General features: G+C 32.5%; 1 protein-coding gene across 1 annotated transcript in view; it reads right to left on the bottom strand.

The window, feature by feature from the left end:
* Nucleotides 1-2,334: 2,334 nt before the first annotated feature.
* STK17B (serine/threonine kinase 17b) overlaps nucleotides 2,335-23,401 on the bottom strand; it is a 31,100-nt gene continuing 10,033 nt past the window's right edge. Inside the window, exons 2-8 of the mRNA XM_068544745.1 lie at nucleotides 22,974-23,139; nucleotides 17,532-17,744; nucleotides 10,375-10,519; nucleotides 9,123-9,249; nucleotides 7,607-7,655; nucleotides 6,234-6,413; nucleotides 2,335-4,640 (exon numbers count right to left, since the gene is read on the bottom strand). Of these exons, the coding sequence (XP_068400846.1) occupies nucleotides 4,358-4,640; nucleotides 6,234-6,413; nucleotides 7,607-7,655; nucleotides 9,123-9,249; nucleotides 10,375-10,519; nucleotides 17,532-17,744; nucleotides 22,974-23,095 (1,119 nt within the window). The 5' untranslated portion in view covers nucleotides 23,096-23,139 and the 3' untranslated portion in view covers nucleotides 2,335-4,357. The remainder of the gene's footprint in view (nucleotides 4,641-6,233; nucleotides 6,414-7,606; nucleotides 7,656-9,122; nucleotides 9,250-10,374; nucleotides 10,520-17,531; nucleotides 17,745-22,973; nucleotides 23,140-23,401) is intronic.

Below are 23,401 nucleotides of genomic sequence, written 5' to 3'. Positions count from 1 at the left end.
CAGAAGACCTAAATAGACATTTCTCCAAAGAAGACATACAGATGGCCAAGAAGCACAAGAAAAGCTGCTCAACATCACTAATTATTAGAGAAATGCAAATCAAAACTACAATGAGGTATCACCTCACACGAGTTAGAATGGGCATCATCAGAAAATGTACAAACAACAAATGCTGGAGAGGGTGTGGAGAGAAGGGAACCCTCTTGCACTGTTGGTGGGAATGTAAATTGATACAGCCACTATGGAGAACAGTATGGACGTTCCTTAAAAAGCTAAAAATAGAATTACCAGCAATCCCACTACTGGGCATATACCCAGAGAAAACCATAATTCAAAAAGACACATGCACCCCAATGTTCTTTGCAGCACTATTTACAATAGCCAGGTCATGGAAGCAACCTAAATGCCCATCGACAGACGAATGGTTAAAGAAGATGTGATATATATATATACAATGGAATATTACTCAGCCATAAAAAGGAACGAAATTGGGTCATTGGTAGAGACGTGGATGGATCTAGAGACTGTTCTACAGAGTGAAGTAAGTCAGAAAGAGAAAAACAAATATCGTATATTAACGCATATATGTGGAACCTAGAAAAATTGTACAGATGAACCGGTTTGCAGGGCAGAAATTGAGACACAGATGTAGAGAACAAACGTATGGACACCAAGGGTGGAATGTGGGGGGTGGGGTGGTGGTGGTGTGATGAATTGGGCAATTGGGATACACTGATGTGTATAAAACTGATGACTAATAAAGACCTGCTGTATAAAAAAATAAATAAAATTCAAAAAAACCAGAGAAGAAAAAAAAAAATGGGGAGTGCCTATGTGCCAGAAAAATAAGATATGGAACCTGAAAGAAAAGTGCTCACAATTGAGAAAAAGTTCCAACTTTTTATCAATGTCTCCTTCCTACAAATTCAACTGTTAAGTCTGCACACCATTTCTCTCTCATCACACTTCATGCTTCTTACATGGTGATTTTATTCATCTTTATGCAACACACAGTGCACTGCGATGCATTGACATTTTCTAAAAGTATCTATTATTACTTACAAGAAGTGAGCAGAGCTTCCTGTTTCCAAATTTGTGTTTTTTCCAGCAGAAAGGATCTAATAAACATACCTGTATTGGAAAGGGAGTTCGAAGATGACGTGTGTCAAAGGCTAGAGAGCCTCCAGGCAAGGAGGTAACAAATTTAGAAATACTTTAAAACAAAAGACAACCACAAATGTAAAAAAATGCTTTTTAATCCTTAACCAAAAGGATCATTAAGTAGATGTAATTTTTTTTTTACTAGAGTATTCATAACAATGTAGGTCAATATGCCTTAAGCAACATGATTATTGAATAAAAGTTAAGATGGACAGCAGTTGTAATTTGTGTGAAATTTATACTTGAGTTTAAAGTTCTTTAAACTTTTATAAAATTATAAACTGATAATAATTCCCCAAATTGGAAGTCAGATAACTTAACTTTGATACAGTATGAAATGAAAGTACACTTGTTTACACAACAATGAATAAGGACAAGTTTCCAAGTCAGATATCAAACTGAAAATTCAAAAATAAACAGAGGAAATGTAAACAGTTATAAAATGCCAACAGTTACAAATGTTGCTTAAAGCAAGGCTATTCAAAATATGGTCTATGAACAATTCATGACTCATCCAAAATGAAAGAAAGAACTTGTGCCAGAATGAAAATCTATTATGTTACTAATTGGCCGACTTTTTTTTTATAACAAGACTTTCTTGATAAAGGAAGCAATGTGTTGATTTATATTCTGGCACAGGTGCCTCATCTCATTACAGACTGGAGAACAGGTACTGCTTACTTCTTTAAAGTGTCATTATAATTTTACTGCTTAGAGTTAGGTTAACTTTACTGTGCGGGAAAAAAGTTAAAATGACACTTATGATTGTCACCTATACCTCATCTTTTTAATCCCATCTATCCAGGGCTCCTATCCGAAAAGCAAATTAAACTTTATAAACTCACCACAATTTAACATTAATCTTCCGATGTGTTACTGACATCTATTCACCTCTTGTTTTCAATCTTGGGAGGAAAAAAATAAGAATTGAGTTACTTGTTAATAAGTTCTCTCTAAAAATTGGTTTATTTTCATATTTCAATCAGAGAAAATATTTAAATTCACCTTTATGAAAAAACAGAATTTTTATACTGTTTGCATAACCTACTAGTTGCTTTTTTACAATAAAAATTGGTAGGAAAAAAGGTTCGGAAATTTACAACCCTGTGTATTCTATTAACTAAGGGGAAGGAGCTAAACTATTTAAAGATTTCTCAGAATAAAAGAAAACTCGTATAAAATATTTTTTTAAGAAACAGTTTATAATTCGAACATTTGATTTTTGCTTTTTAGTATGGCATAATTCCTCTGGAAAGTTAAAAATATAATATGGTCTTTTGTCAAAATAACAATTTCCTCTTTCTCCAATGACTTACTTACTAAGCTTTACCTGCATTAGCTTAATACTGAAGGCAAATAAATGGGCAACAACAATTTAGAAAAAACTCATCAGTTTTAGATACACGAAAGCCCAATTTAGCTTCCGCAATGACTAGTTTATTGAACCGATAAACTACTCCTTAAAGAAGTTAAATGTATATTTACATGTCTTAAGATGAGCTCCTTTGGCACCTGAGTTGAGTACAATATACCAGAGGGAAGAATCTCTAAGAGAAAGTTGTCTATGGACTATATTTCATCTATCTATACATATATACATACACCTATACAAATACATAAACACATGTGCACACACACACACGAGCAGAAATAACTTTTCCTTTAAGAAATGCTGAGGATGTAAAAGGAATTCATTTACCCAAATAAAGTGATCTGACGGTTATTAAAAACAGTTTTAAGTAATTTGGAGTCTTACCAAGTTTCAAGAAGTCAAAGGTTTTAGAGTAATATATAACTCAAACGGAAAAAACTCAAGGATTTCTTTTGACAAAACCTAATTTCTTTTGATACAGTAACATGGTCATGAAGTTACAGTTATCTTAACATGGTAACGTAACAGAGTTTTTAATAGTCTCCAGGTGGAAAGTCATCAAAGATTACCCGAAAAGGAGTCAATCTTCCCCGCCCCCCGCCAATTAGGACCAAACATAGTCACCTGCCACCCATCAAATATTCTGCTGTCCCTGGACTATTACTTGCACTGTCCCCAGCAAAAGACCATTAAATGCCGCTCTGCAGATCTCCTGCTAAGCCTCCTCACTCACTAGGAATTTTACACAAGAACTTTAGAAGAGCTTGATGTCATCCTGCTTTATGAGCATATCCACCTTGCTACTGCTGACTCTGGCACTGTGTTAATAGTCCTACTGGTGCCATGATATTTTTTATGCATACTTTTAGAACTCTGAATGATTGGCTTCTATTCTAACACTTAGAAGATACCTAAAATTCTGTAAGTTGCATAAGTCTGTCAGCACTTTCTTATACATTCAATTAATAAATATGTTTGGTTGACTGAAAACAGAGCATACTCAGTTTTACCTAAGCATCTTCTACCCTAGAGATTCTGGAGGATGAAAATCCTCTACACCTCTGTACCCTGTATTCTCCATCTTTTACACCTTGTTAAATCTGACATATGTTGAGAATGGGCAAAAGACATTTGAGTTAAAAATGATGCCATGCTGCTCTTTTCTCTGCTTCAACTTGTATAGAATATCCCTAATCCAGTTTCTAACCCCCTCTCTGCTCTGGTTAAAGGACCTGTCTCATATCGCAGACCATATGTAATGGAAATCTTACGCAGTTTCAAAATATCCATGATTAAAAACATTTTCAAGTGTAAAATATCTCTTGAGCATCTATAAAATAGTGTATATTCTTATTTAAACTTGACACTGTTATCCTAAACAAAATTTTGTCAATAGAGGCATGGGATAGAACTTACCTTGGAGAATCTATTAAATTCAAATGTCTTCATTTTGTTCAGTTTACATCAACCATAATATAACCCAAGTTACTATTCCTGATATGAAAAACATTTTAAAAAATCCATGTGAAGTTGAATTCTTTCATTAACATGTAAACTCACATGTACAATTTTATTTTTTATCACATATTTAAATATTTTCTTTGAGAGTTGATATCTCAGTACAGGAAATGAAATTATGCTAGAAACTAGTAATTTAGCATTAAAACACTTCCCTAAATTCTTCTATGCTAAAGTGCATTTACAATATAAACATGCCATATATGAAGCTATAAACATGCCATATATGAAGCTATAAACCACAATCTCACACTGAAGTGGATTTCAAATTCGACATTCAGTTCAAATGAGTCAAAGAGAAAAGTGCTAACAGAGCAAATCTGAAACAAGTTCATGGGGATTGGGCAATGAGTCATCAAAGCGGAACCTTTTGGACACCGTGCTGCTATCCTCCGGGATATTCTCTTTGTCTTCTCGGTCACTGCAGGTTCCATTACAAGAGGGTTTAGAAGTCTTGTCTTCAGAGGACCTTATTGTATGATCCTGACTTTGAGACGAACTGGAAGTTTCTTCAGGGTGAAACAAGTTTCCAAAGTCCCACTGCTGTAGCCAAGAATGAGAAAGGCAGATTTCGGCTGTTGGTCTTTTCCTTTGAATGAAAGCACCAAGGGAAAATTGAGAACCAAAAATCAGGTTGGAAATGTCTGCAGTTCAATATATTATAGACTTATTTTTTATTTATTATGAAAATAACACATACTCATAGTACAGAAGGGAATAATAATAGGAAAAGTGGAGTACCTAGAGTTTAATTCTGACATGTGCTGAAAATTCAATTTATCATGGAGCTTACGGATGATACTATCTAGTCAAAAAACTGGGAACATATTTTAGGCTCACAAATAAAAATCAGTAAAATTATAAAGACTCCTGGGTTTACAAACCCTTTGAAGGAAAATATATGTAATTTATAATCTCTATTATTATTTTGTGTCCTTAAAAAGCAGTTAACTGTTAAATCTTGAAAACCAAGGCTATTCTTCAATGATGTTTATCCAACATTTTTAGTTTTTAAATTTTGTTTTTGCTTGTGGAAGCAATATGGTCAAATATCACAATATTTCAAAAGGAAGGAAAACACCTGTTTATACTCAACTCCAACCTTAACACACCCACAATTACTATCAGAACGTAGGTTTCCTTAGTCTTTGATTTTATTGTTCATTTTTTTCTGATAATAAAAATTAAGGGGCTCATTATAGAAATTGTAGAATCTAGATGAAAAAATATTTAGGAAAATAAAAACTGTTTATAACCAGAAACAAATAGTATTATTACTATTTCTAATAAATAACCATTCATGTTCAAAATAGAGCCAGTGAGAGTTTGTTCAGACTTGCGTTAAGCCAATAAAATAATGAACAAACCTCTGAGGGTTTTTTTCTTAAACAGATAAGGAAACTGAGTCCTCCAGGAGATTAAGTAATTGTCAGAGATAAAAGACCTGACAAGCAACACAAGCAGGATCCCAGCCCAAGGCACGATATCTCAGCTCCTGCGTTATGTACAGCCAGGCCGTTCTAAAGTAAATAGGAGACTGGGATTGACATATATACACTAATATGCATAAAATGGATAACTAATAAGAACCTGCTGTATAAAAAAATAAATACAATAAAATTCAAATAAATAAATAAATAAGGTAAATAGGGCTGATCCAGGTAAAGAAAAGGGAGGTCAGCTTTTTCTTTTCCTGCTTTGAAGTTGCCAACGAATGAGGTAAGAGTCTTAAGACATAGTTTCATGTCCCTTCTTTAGTAGGTGGTCAAAGAGCATCTGCTCCTTAAAAATTTGACAATCAATGATTTGGACTTGTTATACAACTGTAGTTATTTAACTATAAATCATTCATAACAAAGTCTTATCTTAAGCAGCCATGTGTATTGTAAACCTTATACTTCTAATTATTTTAGGGAATTTCTGGGATTAGTAGCAGGTTGAGAGAGAAACAACCCAAATCTTCTCTTCAGTTCAAGACTTCCTGTTACATATTTTGTATTGTCTATGTTTGAACTTATGGATTGTTATTTAATGATCTCTCATACCACCTCTCTCCCCATTTTACCTGAAACTTGAGAGCATACATCTAATAATTTTATACTGTTTTAGAGTATATCTTTCTTAATAGTCATATATATTTCATTTTATAATAGTATTTAAACAAATTAATGTTATTACTTACTCTGGATTTTTTACTAAAAGGCTCTGGATGAAGTCTGTGGCCAGCTGTGAAACTGATGAAAAAGTTTCTTCTGAATAATCTACATTAACTTGTGAAATATTGAGGTATGTTTCTTGATTATCTTCTCCCACAAATGGGGATGTATGAGTTAACAACATATATGTTATTATACCAACGTTCCTGAAAAAACAAATAAGGGAGAAGATGGGAACTTAAAATGTGTGCTAATCTTAAAACATCTATATAAAGTCAAATTGATTCTCAACATATTCCTGTCCTCAAAACTTGTACAGTTAAACTACAGATTTTAAATTGCTTTTCAAAGTTCCTATAGTATACTACTAAAACTGAAATAATTGTGTTATCTCAAAGTTTGCCTCACAGAAAAACAGTATGAGGGAATGCACATGTGTGTTATATAATTATAAATATGATGTATTAAATATATATCATTATATCTACAGTCTGCCCTTCGCACAGATATACCTGTTATCAAGTACACAAAGCTGCCCTGAGCAGCATTTCCCAAATGGTGTCCAATGACACAGTAATGGTCTGTGAGACATAAACAGGAGACCATGCAAACAGAGTCTGCAGGTTTGGTAAAGCACAATATTGGGCAGGCAGATTTTTTTTTAATTGCAAAACGCTTAGAACCGTAAATATGTTAATGACAATTCCTGTGTTCAGGAACCAGAAAAAGGCAATACATATGGCACCTATTTCACCCGATTATTTAGCCACAGGACCCTTTTTTCTTGGCAAATCCATTACAGCCCCAAACATGGAACACAGGGAATAAGTCTAAACTCTTCTACTTGGCCTTACGGAGTCAGTCTTCCATTGTGGTCCCAACTAAAGTTCCAGTATCAATGCCAGTTCTACTCTATGACATTCTCTCTGTGTCAGCCACACACACTCACAATACCTGAGAAATATGCTCTCATAAAACTAAACTTTTGCATGGCTCTGACCTCATTTTTCTGCTGAGCAAAATACCTTCCCTAGTTCTCCTAGACCTAGACCAGATGTCTCCCATCTGGTGCTTGTCTGCTAATTCCTCCATGCTTATTAAATAGCATTTTATCTTTTTTATAGAACACGTAACACAGTACTGTGACTATTTTGTTCTTTTACCAGAAGGAGTCTTCCTCCAGGAAAGGGATTTTCCTATTTATTCCTGTACCTTTGGCTCACAGCCAGAGTGTTATTAAAAAGAATGAACAGGTAAATGTTTTCCTGTGGCATAATAATGATACTTGAATAACATCTTTTAAAGAAAGCTTTATTATTTACTTCTGGAACCAAAGAACCCTGGAATATATACTAACCAGCTTTTAATAAAGGCATTCAAGTTATTAACAAAATCTTACCACATGTCTGTTGCTGTGGTAATAGGATCATAGTTCAGGATTTCTGGAGCTGAAAGAAAAAAAATAAAAAATAAAATTCAAATTCAATACTGACAAATTTAAAAATGTGAAAATTACTTTATATTAAACTGGATTTAATTGTAAAGAACTACCAATATGATCAGTAGAAATTTAGCATAGTATTAATTATCCTGTGATTAGACATTTAAACATATCTAATGTTGAGAAAATTATAGAACCAGATGGTTCAAAAGCACCAGTTATATTCTTGAAGTAACCAGTAGCTATGTAGTATTTTTTTTTAACCATTGAGATTAATCTCAGAAAAAACAATTACGAAGAAGTAAAATGTTAGAAGCTAGAATCTTTTTACAGTTTTAGTTTTATCACTCTGTTAGGAATTAGTTTGAGTTATTTTATTAGACTGATTTAAGTTTTGCTTCTCAGGGTAAATAGAATCATATGCATTTACAATGACACTATGAGCAAATTAAGCTTCATGGAAGTGCTTTAGATTTTCAAGTAGATTAAATATCCCCTTAAACTACAGAAAACCTAGTTTCCTAAGCAATTAATTTTCCACTGTCTCCTCCCCCGCCAAAAAAATTTTCTAAAAGGTGCAACATAAATTCTCTATACTTTCTAAACATTACCATAAATTTCAAATTAGTAGAGTCCAAACTAGGGTCTATGATTGAATAATAACTTTTTTGTTTCACAGTATGGTTTCATAATTTTTCCAAAGAGAGATTGTTTCTTAAAGCCTAACAAATTTGTTAAAGCCTTTGAGTCACATATGTTGTCAGCCTCCATTGCACCACCTACCACCTTTTCACGTACTTCTGTGAGCTGTTTTATCTACAATTACAATCATTATTCTAGGAAACTGTAGCGTCTATTAGCATTCAAAAGTTAGTAATTTGCTTTGCTTTTCATTTTGGGAAAGTCAGCTGCCTAGCTGAGTAGCACTTGTTCTGTTTACTTGTATCTTTTCAATGCCTGCATGGGACTATCAATATTAGCAACAACAAAAAAGTGTAAAAAACTTGTTACTATAAATTAAAATACTTTATGTACCGCTTCATACGAGTTAAAAAATCTTTCATCTGCATGATCTTATTTGTTGATTTAGTACAACATTCCTAGATTATCTAATTATAGGTTCTTTTTGACACCCCTATCAAACAGGCTTCAAACGCAGTAACATTTGATTCTGTTTTCCTCTTTTTCCATTTTTTCCTGCTCCCTAACTTCCCTTTTACCTATTTTTCTCTATGTACAAAGCTTTTACACACAAACATTAAACTTTTAACTTATATGTCCAATGTCCTGTAAACTGTTGTGAATGTCTCAATTCACTACAGTTCATTTAAATGTGCCATAAGCAAATTTCAATGCACTAAAATATTTGAACCAAATATATCCTGGAATTATATGCCCTAAAATATAGTTCTATACAGATATCATTTAGTTAATAAATTTCAAAATGGTATAGAAAGTAAAAGGAAATTCTTACCCAAGTATTCTGGTGTTCCCATGATTTCCCGAAGTTCACATGCATTCCCTATTTTTCGAGACATTCCAAAATCTACAATTTTTATGTCCCCAAGAGGGTATATGCTGCTCAGTAATATATTCTGTGGCTAATAAAGCACAACAAAACAATGATAAGTAATACAAAACAATAAAAGAATACTAATCTCAGATCACAGGTAAATTAAGTGGAACTTATAGTTTAGCTATTAAACATTTTATTGAGTCATCCATCGAACATTTACTGAACTACTATTTAGGAAAAGCTATATATTCAATGATAAAGTAAAAAATATACTTCAAGAGGCTTCTTGGTTTGAATAAAAAAGGTGGGTACATAGATAGATTGATTATGAGATATAGAATACTCAGCAGTAAAGACTACTTAATTCTGCCCATTAGAAAGTCCAAGAAGGCTTTGCAGTAGAGATGATGCTTAAGATGAACCTTAAAGGATAAATAGAAGAATGCCAGTTAGAAAAGTGTTCTGGGGAATAGCATGACAGAAGGCATGAAGGAATAAAAATGCATATATTTCCAGGAACATAATGGTTCAATACACTGTGATGGTTCTGGGTCTGACCATTCCCAGGTTTCTACCTGAGATAGAAAGAGGAGTGGTGGGGTATATGAAAGGGAGATTGTCCAGGAAGAGAAGAGTCCAATGTTCAAACAATAAGAGACAGTTTGATCCAGATTTTAAGGTCCTTGTATGGCTGCAGAGGAAGGATAAGGAGAAAGGATAGTAACATGAGAGGCTGAAGTGGGATCTCAGGGATTGGGAAGGGGCCTGAATGGTCTGGGGGTGGGGGGAAAGGAGAAGCCAAAAGACTGAAAGCCTCAAGGGAAAGATGAATGAGTATAATGGGAGCAAAGGAATGAGGACTAGTAGGTTACCTTCAAGATGGAGATCAAAATTAAGTATTTTAGAGATAGACAGTTTTATAAGATAGAAAGGTCCAGGATGTGGCAGTAAGAGTGGGATGGAGTGACATGATGGTAGGATTAGAACATATAGTAATGATGGTTTTTAAGAGCCCAGTGATTAATCTGAGCTGCTCACACATGCAGTCTTCTCTCTGCCAATACAGAATTAGTCCATGTAGCATATGTGCAGTCTAGACAAGCATGATCTGACTGTTGTTTCCTCTCAATACCAGCTTGCAATTAATTGTGCAAAGCAAGAGCAGAGAAGGAACAGAGACATAGTGTTACTTAAAATCACATTACATTACCTTTAAATCAAGGTGTACAATGTTATTCTGATGTAGATAATAAACTCCTTCAAGTATTTGTTTAATGAGTCTGATAATGTCATTTTCAGAGACCATTTCAGCCAACTCAGGTAAACACAGATTGAAAATTTCTCCACCTGCAGCACTGAATAAAATTCAAATAATAGAAACTTGAAAAATCATTGACCTAAAAATGACAACTTTTAAATACGGTATACCTTTAAGTAAAAGACACGGCCATTGAAACTTTATTCTCTCTATATACACACATTTAATGGGTGGGGTGGTCCTGGGTGGGGGGGAATCTTTAAGGAATAAAATAAATGACAAGAATATTTTGAATTCTGGGTGCTAGTACTTATTTATGAGCTCAGCTCTGCTCTATTTTACTCATTTATTCATTATATATAAATTTAGTTAGCAGCTATGTATAGATATAGATATTCTGATCCTCACGACAATCAAGTGAGGTAGGTGGTTATCATTCCCATTTTACAGATAAAGAAATAAGTACAAAGAGGTTAAGCTACTTGTACAAGGTCATATAGTAAATGGGGGTTGGGGGGACAGAATCTGAATAATATGGATGAGAATCTGCATTCTTTACCAATATCCTGTACTGCAGCTTCACAAAGAATACTTGGGGCCAGAACCCAAATCTTAATTGTTTTTTTTAAGAACTGAAAATCTAAGAATGTTGACAAAAAAAGCATTATGAAAAATTCCTAGGTTTGGAATAAAATGATTTAAATTTAAATCCTAAACCTGCTATTTATCAGCAATATAATTTAGGGTCAATCACTTATTTGAGCTTCCGCATCTGTAAAATAGAGATATTACTGAACTCAACAGATTTTTTTTTGAGGACTAAATCTAAATAAATGAGATAAAATTTGTCAGTCAGAACATCATGCAAAAAAATCTAGATGGCTATTAATCAAATTTATAAGGTATGTTCGGGAATATCTCAAGTAAAGCCTATTCTATGTAATAAAATAGAAACTCATTTATTTCACAAAACACTATTTTCCTCTCTTTGGTTCACTGCTGTATCCACAGCATCAAGAACAGTGTCTGACATGTAGAAGGCACTCATTCTCTTAGGATGAGTTCTTTGCTAGGCCCTTTGTAAGATACATCTGGTAAGAAGTCAGACCAAATAATTGGAAAGTATAAGAAAACTGTATAAAATAATGACATATCCACTATTAAGATATGGAACATACCAAAAAAATATGGAAAATACCAGAAAGATCTGAATTCTTCAGTATCTGGCAGTATATGGCAGCATAAATTCATTCTTCAACACTTTATATGTACATACCAACATTTACATTACACTCACTGAAGTTAATTCAATAGACAGAACCCTCCATTAATTCTAAAATTCAAAATAGAATCTAAGAAAACATATGTAAAGCACTTCCCAGTGCCTAGACCTAAGAGGACAGCAGGTTGCTTATAGAAGTGCCTACTGAAATCAAGACTGTCTGGCTTCCACTCTTGACTCTGTCACTAACGAGCTACCTGAACTGGGACAAAATGTGTTTCTGTTTCTTCTATTGTAACATAATGATACATAACAAAAAATGATAGCTCCTACTTCAATGGCTTGCTGTAAGAATTATATTAGATAAACCATGTAAAGTACTGAGTACAACAAATGTTATAAGCATCAACGCAGATCATCTGTAAGTATTTAATACAGTGTCTGACACATAGTAAATATGCAATAAATATTAGCTATTATTATAATGAGCCAACAAATATTAATTCCAAATCTAGCCAACATCCAGCCTTTCTGAATTTGGGGGCTTCTTGTTAAACTCTGATTATGAAGGCAATTTTAAAAGTCTTTGCTAAATTAAAATTCATTTTTAGAAATACTTATACATATAAAAATGTACATAACATATTCTTAAGTGAAAAAATGGGTTATAATAGAGTATACCTAGTAGATCACAATTTTGTTTCTAAAGGTATACATACATAGACAGAAAAAGAAGAATAATTTTAAAATATAGGAATATGCCATAAAAGTAACCACAGTTTACAAATGATTTCTATTTTCTATACCTTCTAAATTTAACACAATAAATAGGTGTTACTTTTATACCAGGAAAAGTATACTAAGGGTTTCTTGTTTGTTTATTTCAGTAACAAGATCAAAGAAACACTATGATTATCAGTCAATCACACTGTCCCTACCTTTTAGTTTGGCAAGCTGACCAATGTCTTTTGTAGGAATGCCGTTTTTCCCACAAAAGAGGGAAAGCTCTTTACCATAGCTCTCCATAGGAGAAGTTAAGAGGAGGGGAAGAACAGATAACATAAGAAGCAGACTGCAGAAGTTAGTGGAAACTGGAAACTGGAAGCATAAATGGAAGCAGTGAGGAGTAGCAGACTAATAGACTCTTTGTTAAAACATGGCATCCAGAGCGGTGACTACAGAGAAGAAAAGATATCTCTGTAATCAGAGAAGCCACCTACATCATTATCATTGCCCTGGAAGGTAAATTCAGGTATTTCTACTCTTTCTCTCTTTGTTGAAGAGTTTGCCACCTGAAGGAACTCAACCAACAAATTTAGAAATTTGGAGTATTCACGTTCTTTTGCTTATGTATTTGTATATGTGTTGTGTACACTGTCACGTAAATCTATGTGCTATATACTACTTAAATCTACATTTGCCTTTTACGGCTTTCTAACGCACAGTTTAGATATTAGTAGGGAAGTAGAGAATTATCCTTTAGAAGAACTCCCATAACACAATAAAGTTAACATGTAAAAGATTAAAATCAGAATATTTTCCTATCCAAAATAATAAATTTCCCTGGGTACTAGAGAGCCAAGATTTTCAGTAAAACAAAGCAATATGTCCCTCATCCATAAACTACAAATCTATTCATATAGCTTTGGAAATCATAGTAAAGATTTTTAAATTAAGTATTTATTTTTAGTGATCAAAATGAAGTAGTTTTAAATTTTTTATATTGAGTATCTTTCAAAATTATATTCCAATGCCAATGAGGGGAAACAAAACCCATGGAATTTCAGAATGGAAAGAAACCAGCCAGAGTATTTCCTGTCTCTAAATTAGAATATGTGAAGTAAATACCAATCTCCCTTTTTGGAGGATTATTTTAAAAATCAAATGAAAATATAGATAAAGTGCTTAGCATGGTGCCTGCCATATAGTAAATGCCCAACATATATTATTGTTGAAATGTTTTTCTATGGTCCTCATAATTTTCTACTGGGTCCATAATATTTACTTAAAGATATTTAATAGGAAACATAAGCTGGTAATTTCTTGACAGAAAGAAATTATTATTTCTCTTCCATATAATTTCATAGAATTGACTTGATAAACTTATATTTATCCTATCCATTGATAAACTTATATTTATCCTATCCAATTTCCCCTATCGAACTTTGCTATATCTAGGACAAAGTTCTTGTCCCATGTTTTCTAAAGATTATACATATTCTTTATAATCAATTTTAGTTAGCTCAAAACTCAGCATTAAAAACTTAATGTGCCCAATTAGATAACACCTTCTTTCCAGAAGTTTTAAAAAAAACCACCTTGTATATATTTTATTTAATTATCAAAAAATGCTTTTAAAACACTTGTTATAGAAAAGTTGTTGCCTCACGGAGAGTGGGGATGGGTTGACTCAACTATCCTCAAAAATTTCCCCCAATTTATAAAGAGATCTAATACTAACTCCAGAATAGTATTTATATGACTTTTCAAATAGTTAAAGAAAGGGCTAAAAAATAATTTAGACTTTATAAACGGTAATGAAATACTTTCCTGTGGACTAAGTATTAAGATAAAAATGAAAGATTTAGTAATTGTTAAAAACTGTTAAGTTGACTGCAAGAAGTTAAGTTTAATTCACAAAAGTAAACAAGTTAATTTGGTTCAAACAATTGGTTTAGGTTAAGTGAAGGCAAAACAAAACACAAAAGCAAAAATAAAACAGAGCTATCAGAACACATAGTTTAATAGTTCCAAAAGAAGGTTTAAGTTAGAGTCATATAATTAGCAAAGAGTACCTTTTTAAAGTAATTATGTACCATCCATATAAAGAGAAATTTGACAACATCTAATACAAGCACATAGGCATTTACTCCCTGACCTTGCAATCACATTTATAGGAATTTACACTAAAACTATACCTCCACAAATGATGGCCATCCAAAGAAGACTGAACAAGTGGTACACCATACAGTGGAGAACTATACAGGCATTTAAAAAATAGCAATAATAATAATAATATTAAGAAAGATGCCTATGAACTATGAATATGAAATGATTTCCAGGATATAATGTTATTTGAAAAAAAAAGCAAGGCACAAAAAGGCATACATAATATCCTATTTTTTCTGTAAGAAAGAAAGGGAAATATACATATATACAAATTTGCCTATATTTGCAAGAAGAAACACATAAAGAATGAGCCAGAAACTAATAAATATGGTTACCTATAAGGTTGAGTGGGAAGAGAGTGGAAGGGATAGGAGTGACAATAAGACTTTGTAGTATACTTTTATAATAATTCAAACGAATAGCATCAATGGTTACCAAAATCACTAGATAAAAAGCTGTTAAAGAACAGAATATTCACAGTCTTAAAATATTACCACATAGGTTACTTATTAATTTTAAAGGGGAACATGTTCCTTACAGTGTGGAGGGCTGGCAGACTCCACCTTAGGCATGTTCTAATTAGAAGAACCAATAATGGAACAATCCGAATGTAACTGCCACCTCATGTGTTACAATAAGAAATACACATCATCATCCACAATGTCCCCTTGCCAAAAATATTTAACCTAAATCTAGTCATGAGAAAACAATCACACGAATCCAGGATGTAGAATACTTCATGTGAAAACAGATACAGATTTCCCCCAAAAAAGACAATGTCAGGAAAAATAAAGTGACTAAAGAAGTTTAGCAATCAAATATAATGTGTGAATCTTGATTGGCTCTTGTACTGGAATTTTAAAAAAATAGGTCCATAAGACATTTCAGGGATAATCCAAAAAAATGTAAATATGAACTATATATTTGATGATAGTACCGGATTAATATTAGCTTTCTTAGTTTTGATACTGGTATTGGTTATGTAGAAGAATGCCATTACTCTTCAGAATAAATACTCTGGCAAGTGAAGAAGAAATATCATGATACCTACAACTTTCAAATAGTTTGGCAAATATGGCAAAAGGCCAACATTCGATGAATCAAGCTAAAGAGTATAAGAGTGTTAATTGTACTAGTCTTTCAACATCTCTGTAGATTTAAAATTTTCTCAAATAAAAAAGTCAGGGAAGAAAAATGAGTATGCAGGTTAGTTTGAAGAGAAGATCAAACTGGCAACAGTAATTAGAGTAAAGGATTCCAGTTTTATTTTTACCACATAAAAAATTATGCCACCTTATTTTCCATAGCTAAACCTGCCCAAAACATTTTTACCTTTGGTTGAGATTGTGTGATGTGACAATGCCACCTCAAAAGTAATACGCATAGTAATAAATTTTAATAGGTCCTAGTTGCTTTGGTAAGAAATTAAATATATTTATCCACTCACATTTACTGATTGCTTGCTACGTTTCAGCCACGAGATACAGTTCAGCCCTTACAGAACTCAGTTTACTGGGTAGGGTATCTGAATTAATTTTCAGAGTATGAACAAGGTCCATCCATAAAATGTGTTAAAACTTTTTGATGTATTTTGTTGTTGCTATTCGGATGAGCACCCCCAAGAGAGGATTTCATGAAAGTGGTCAATGCTCCTATTGTATACTCACTCTCCAAACCTAGTATTCCATTAATTACTGTTTTTGAAAAATATTAGCTACTTTTCACATACTTCAAACATGAAGATGTCATGCAAGTAGATAACTTTTTAAAGGTCAGCTTAAGAATTTGACAAAAATAATCCAAAAATGTATGAAAATGAAATCCTGTTGATAGAATCCCGGTCTTCTCTGCAATTCTAATTTATTTTGAAGGTACTATAATATACCGTAATTGGTATGTTGCTGTTCTGGGAGATATACATAGTATTCATTCTTAAACAAACTATTTGTAGGTTTAGCGTTTTGCAAAATAAGCATTTTCATTTACAAGTTCACTCTAGGCAATCATCTTTCCTGGTACAAAAATATTTAGATTTTAAATAAATATATATAAGCAAAACTATTCATCCCTTAAAATAACTGAACCCTAAAATTTGACTAATACACTTTTAAATTCAAAAAGGCAATAATGCAGGTTAGCTACTAAAAAGAATTACTATATTTATAATTTTTTTTTGCTAAAACACATCTCTAGTTTTTTTTATAAAAACTATTTTGTAATAAACTATCAGAATCTAAAGTACACTAAACATAAACTTAGCTGGTCTCTTCTAATTGTTGCAGATGTTCAGATACACATTTTACATAATTATAATAAATGTGTCAGACCGTCACATTTTAGAGTAACACATCAATAAAAACACTGTTTTAGAGTAACATGTCAACATATTGGTTAACAAGCCAGTTAGTTTAACCATATTCTATCCCGACTTGACAAATTATTGAAATCTAGGTGTTTTCAACTTTTCACTGACTTGTGGAACGAGATATATTTTTTTTCTTATTGCTATAATTCCTAACATAGTGTTTTGCACATCACACATACTAAACACATGTGTTTTTTTTTAACAAACTATGTGGTTTACCTTTCATTCATGCAAGTTTACCTTTTTATTCTCCTTGGGTCACTTCCTTGGATGTGCTTTTCAAATAACTGAATATACAAATTATTTCAATCCTATTTGCCCACCAGATTGTTTTGCAGAAAACCTCATCAATTTTCTGTGCCATTAGCAATGAAAGTATACTCATTTCACCATATTCTGCAAACATGGTATTGTCATTTGTTTATTGAATGCTGTTTAATTAGTTTTTGAGTATGTGTGTGAGGCTGCACATTAAGTTTTGTGAAAACATATAAATATACACTATGTTCCTCTAATCTTTACAAGTTCTTGTCTTACTTTTATCATTCTTGTTCTTGACATTTCAAGCAACCTTATCCAACAATTAAAATAGGTACTATAAATTTACTTCAATTTTTAAAAATGTATACTTACTGTTCCAATATCAAAATGATTTCACTTGTATTTTCATAGACTTCATGAAGATTAATTACATGGGGACAGGACTTTGCCAATTCAAGTACTGCAATCTCATGTAGAATCTCTGCTCGACAATCCTGCCCTCTTCTTCTCTTTTTCAGAAATTTTGCAGCATATTCTTGACCAGTAGATTTTGATATACATTGTCTAACCACAGCAAATTTTCCTCTGGGGGCAAAAGTGAGGACAATCAATTTTAACTTTTCCATAGAGAACAATATTAGTATAACACAGATACTGTTATATCTCCAACTTTGTCAATCCTTTCAAATATTCGTGTCATCAGGAATTTATCTTTGTTCTCTTAACCTAATCAACTACTGCATGTATTTTTATAAAATTTATAGTACTATCACATGAAAATATGAATGGCAAATGTAATAACAAGGTAGGACAATTATATTCTTTACTATTATATCATTAATATGATACATTACCATTGTAGGGGGAGATCTCATTTGCCTACCAACTCCATGCCATACTCTTGATATAAATTATTGTGTTTAAGTATCACAACAATCCTACATAATAAATATTATTCTGTTTGGCAGACTCCAGAGAATATACGTATCTTGGTCTATTTTCAAAGACCAAGAGTTTCACATTAACCCTCTACGAAAAATTTTAGCTTTCCTTCAAATGAAAAAAATTAAATGCAAAAATGGGTATTTGACTTATTTACTTTTATTAGTGTAATCATTTTGCCTTTCAACATCACTTTTAACAAGCTTTGAAGCTTTCTATCACAATTTGTCAATTGTTCTACCAGAGTATCTCTTAGTATTGCTCAGTACCATGAAGCTTGTAACAGATACCAAAGGTATACACATCTTACGGGGAGTATCCAAAGACACTTCATGATCAAGTAAGAACATTCATGGTTATCAGTAGCTACGTACAAACACACCATTAAGGTCATGTTTATCATCTTAGGAATAAACACGTTTTAGCTCTTTCCAATAACAGTACTCAACATTTCAGCCAAAATTTTAAAACACTGGCAAATGATGTATTCTAAGACTATAGTCACCCAAAATTTAGTTTCTCAAAGACCTAAGCTACTTTGAGTCAGATTATTTTAAGAAACTAATAAAAGCTATTGACTACCTACCCAGAAAAATGCACACATGCCCTTATATAGAAAGTTTTACATATAATTACAGAAGGTTTTCAGATTTCGAAGACCATCCATAAACTTCCTAAGCCTGGTCCAGGGGATCCAAAATTAACACCTTCTATCCTAAGGCTCAAATGACTCACTGGATACTAACAAATCAGGTATAAATAAAAACCTATTTTTAATACACTTGGGATTTGGGGTGGGAGTCGGGGACAATAAATAGCTTGACTGTATTTTTACTTGCTATTCTCAAGCGGCAGGATGACAAAGATCCCTACTCTTTATATCCCAAATTTCCTCAAAATTGGTGCCAATGAAAAGCACTGGAAACCAATCTGAGAAGGTATAGTTACTAATGCAAAAAACTATTTTTTAAAAAAAGTGGCCAAGCTATAATTTGATTCTTTTACATTTATCAAAATAAATATCAACTCAGAAAATTTGTATGCACAAACTTGATTTTTTGATAGAACTTTTCATTTAAGATTTGAGAATGCTTAATTTAAATTATATTTTCTTACTATATACAAAAGGAATACAAATCAACGCATTTTAATGAGCACACAAAAAAAGTTAATCAGTCCCTTTGTTTTATACTCAAACTGCCCATGTTTTATAGATTTTATACTGGATAAACTGAGTCAAACTAAGAGTAAATGACTCATGAAAGGTCATATATGGAAATGGAGTACCACGACTTAAATTGTGGAATGTGAAATCCTAGCTTTCTGTTCTTACCATTACAAAACAATTCCTCCCTTTAAGATAGTTTTTTTTAAAGAGGTAAATTCACTTTTGCCAACTCTTACTTAGATTTAGAAGTGAAAATTTGTCTAAAGCAAAAAGGAAACTTTGAGTTTTATGAAGAAATTCACCTTGTAAATCTTAGGAAACAAACTAGTTAGCCAAGAAATCTGTCCACCTGAAAAACTTTATAGTACCAATTGTGACAAGTAAGTTCTGCTGTAATTTTACAATTATATCTATAAGCCAGAATTTTCTCAGGAACAAAGAGCAAAATTAAATAATAACACTTTTACCTAATTGTTTCAGGTATTCTCATGAGGCTTACAAGTATAGTACTCATTAATGCAAAGCAAAGATGGCCAAATGATACTGGTAATCATTTGCCAATGTTCACCACTAAGTAAAAGCTCCATGAGGGCAGAAACCCTATCTGTCCTAATTACTACAGTAATTATAAAATCTACACTTCGCTAACTAACACATAATAGGAACTGAATATCTGTTGAATGAATGCAAGAGTTATGAACCTACTATAGTACCATACATTGTGCTATTTTGTATACTGTACTTAAAGCATTTACATTTTTAAAGCTTATTTGAGACTCAAATAAAATTTTACATACATATTCATTTATGTACTGTTAAATAAGGTAAACCTTTTTACCATAATTATCAGATGACTTAGGGAAAAAAAGCAAGTATTCGTTTTCCATTCTAAAATGCTAATTGTCATTTAGAAGTATCAAAAATAATATTTAATACATAATGTTCCTATATCAAATTTAACAGAAACATTTAAGAAAATTTAAAACCCTTAACAATAGTACTTAATTCATAACCTAAAAAGGCAAGGCTGTCTAGATTTCCCAGCAGCTAAAAGGCCTTGTTAGTTACCCTTCTACATTCTAGAATAGACAATAAAATGTGAAAGGATGGGGGAGGGTAAGCCACAAAGGAAGCTGACGTTTATTTTTGCATCTGCCTCACCCTTCTAACCACAAGAAGTCCTATGAAACCTTGATTCAGTTGGGGGAGGGGTGGAAAAAACTTACCCAACATGTTAAAAAACAGGAACAATGCAAAGTTTTTTGAGAACAATCAAAAATGAACTATTAACTTTTACATATTTTCTTCTAATTTTCTGAAGAAAAATAAATTCTGAAACACTAACATCTTAAAATTAATTAAAAAACTGATGTATAAAGGTAATTTTGTAATCATCACATGCTAGAATTATATGTTTGTATGCTTCAAAATGTACGAGCCTCAGAAGAAACAAGATTATGATCCTAATTTTCACTTTGCAAAAGTATGGGATAATATCAAAATTGGTAAAATACTGAAAGAATTTAAAGCAAGTTCATGGCAGATGAAAGGGCACGATTTCCAATTTATCAAGGTTTACTAATTAGACACATCAATATTTACCATGTAACTCATTAGCCCATATCAATTAAAAGAAAAAAGTTAGGTCTCTTTCATGAAGGTATTAGAAGATGAAATACTAGCCATCTGAATTTGTTTTCACCAGATTCTACCATGAATTTTTTCTCTAACATGTTGTATACTGAGCCAAGTTTATGACTGTGATTTATGATGGCACCCCATTTACAAAACAACTTAGAATTATTAATATTGTTCTCGAAGTTTAAGTTCTCCAAAACCCTCAAAGAAAAAAAATTAGTCTTTCTAGCTCCGACACAGGCTATCTCAATAAAGTTTTGTTGTATTCTAGATGATGAGATATTGACAATATTGTGTCCATTCTAGACTTTCTCATTTTAAAACTGATGATGGAAAAAATACAAAGTGGTCCAGAAGAGGATAACTGGATCAAGGAAGGCTGTCTGAAAATCAGGTCATAAGATGACCATTTAAGGAAACTGGCAACATTTTGCTATATTCAAATCTCTGAAGGGTTTTTACACGGACATTATATGCAGCTACAAAAGGAGAACTATGTATAGTGGGTAGAGGTTAGCAGAATAGAAAACAGTATTCTGTGCCCAAGAGGTGCCCACAAAATGGAACAGACCATTCTGAGGTAGTGAGTTCTGTATCACTGAAGCATTCAAATTGAGGCTGGGTAAAAAATTTGTCAGGAAAATTTTAGAAAAGACTGCTGCACTGTATAAAAAAATTATATTAGAAGGCCACTGACCACCGAAGTCCTTCTAATGTAAAGATTCTATGACTATTTAATGAATAGTGAGATACAACTAAAAGAACACTTACTCTTTCCTGTATAATGCAAAGAGAAATAATATAGATTTAGAACTAAACTATTTCTTGAAAACATTCTGAAAGGGTTTTGAAACTATATTTTATAAAAAAAAAAAAAAACCATTAGAAGACCCAAATATTTTGCACACAAAATTAAATAAATATGACATGAATACTGAAATATGCTTTCACATTTAGTTCTTAGTCTGATGAGGTAGATATTATCACCCTTATTCTGCAAAAGAAAGACTGCATCCAATATCTGACAAGTGAAAAAGCCAGGACTAGCCTTTATCCTTGACATAAAAGACCACCAAGAATAGAATTACTTGCCATGGTTCAGTCAATTTTTGTTTTCACATTGAGATTTTCAAAGATAAAAAATCATTCACGCTATTTTACTGTGCATCTATCAATACAAACACGGACTTTTACCATTTTAATGTAAAGATCAAACTGAAGACAGAAAATGATCACCATCCTCCCACCCTTTGTTAAGTGTTTTTAATTTAAAGCTCAAAATGCTGAATATATAACAAATTATTTGGTATATCTTTTGTAACTTTCACATATATTAAAATGGTAGCGCTAAATGGTCTCATAATCTCAGTTCACTCCTTGGTCATAAGGAATTTACACCTTCGTTAAACCAAAACAGATTAGTATCAGTATAAATACAGGTTTTACTTACAGTACATGCATTGTTTGTCACACAGAATTATACTATCAAATATGAGTCAATTCATTTTGTTTAGAAAAGAGAAGGAGAATCTCCATATTTATTTTTTTTAGCCCAGCACAATATCCTAAGAATTAAAAATTTTTTTATTCAACAAAAACTTCTATGGCATTCTACTAAATACTTTACAAATATTAACTACTTTAATCCTTACAACAACCATATAAAATAGATAACAATTATCTTCATCCCTGGTTCTCAGATGAGGAAACTACAGAACCAAGAGGTACAGTAATTTAATTGAGGTTAAATAGTAAATGGCGGAGCCCAAACTTGGATGTGGCAGTCCACCGTGCTAAGCTGCCTCTTCCCATGCACAGCCTCAAGTAAGAACCCTGACTTCCTACCATGGGCTCTGAAGCGAGGTGGGATGTATCACATATGCTCACTAACCCTCCACGGATTTGATTTCCAAGTCAGTTAAGACTAAACTCTGTATAACATCAGCAGAGATGAGGACTTTTCTTTCTAATCATTGCGAAATAATAATCAAGTGAGTTTTATGAAAGTATAGACACAGAAATCCTAAATGTGAATTTAAACACATACACATCAAAAGTTTCCTTACCTTCCTAGCTCTTTGGATGTAAGTGTATAAAAATTATTAAAGCTTTCCATTTTAATTGGAGTTTGAGGAGTTGTAGTTAGCAAGCCCGAAATACTTCGACACTCAAATCTTCTCCTCGACATGTTAGATGACTCTCAGGTAGGCTTCTTCAGTCACTTATTTTCACCTATTTAAAAAAAGAGAAGATGCAGGATATAACTTAAATGCAATTAAGAAAAAAAAAAGATGTTATCTCAGATAGGATGTGCATTATATTGTACAGCTCCAAATATAGCTATAAGATACAACCAAAAAAAAAAAGAAGAAAAAAGAAAAAAGAAGAAGATTTAAGAGCATATTCTACCCAGAAGGAAGAAAAACAAAAAGCATACACGTAAACTGGTATCACCTCTATGGTACTTGAACTAAGTTACTGACTTCATTTCAGA

Source organism: Eschrichtius robustus, chromosome 5 (genome assembly GCF_028021215.1).
Source record: "Eschrichtius robustus isolate mEscRob2 chromosome 5, mEscRob2.pri, whole genome shotgun sequence".
NCBI classification, from domain to species: Eukaryota; Metazoa; Chordata; class Mammalia; order Artiodactyla; family Eschrichtiidae; genus Eschrichtius; species Eschrichtius robustus.
Note: the sequence above shows the minus strand (reverse complement) of the source record. Positions and strands in the feature narration are given on the sequence as shown.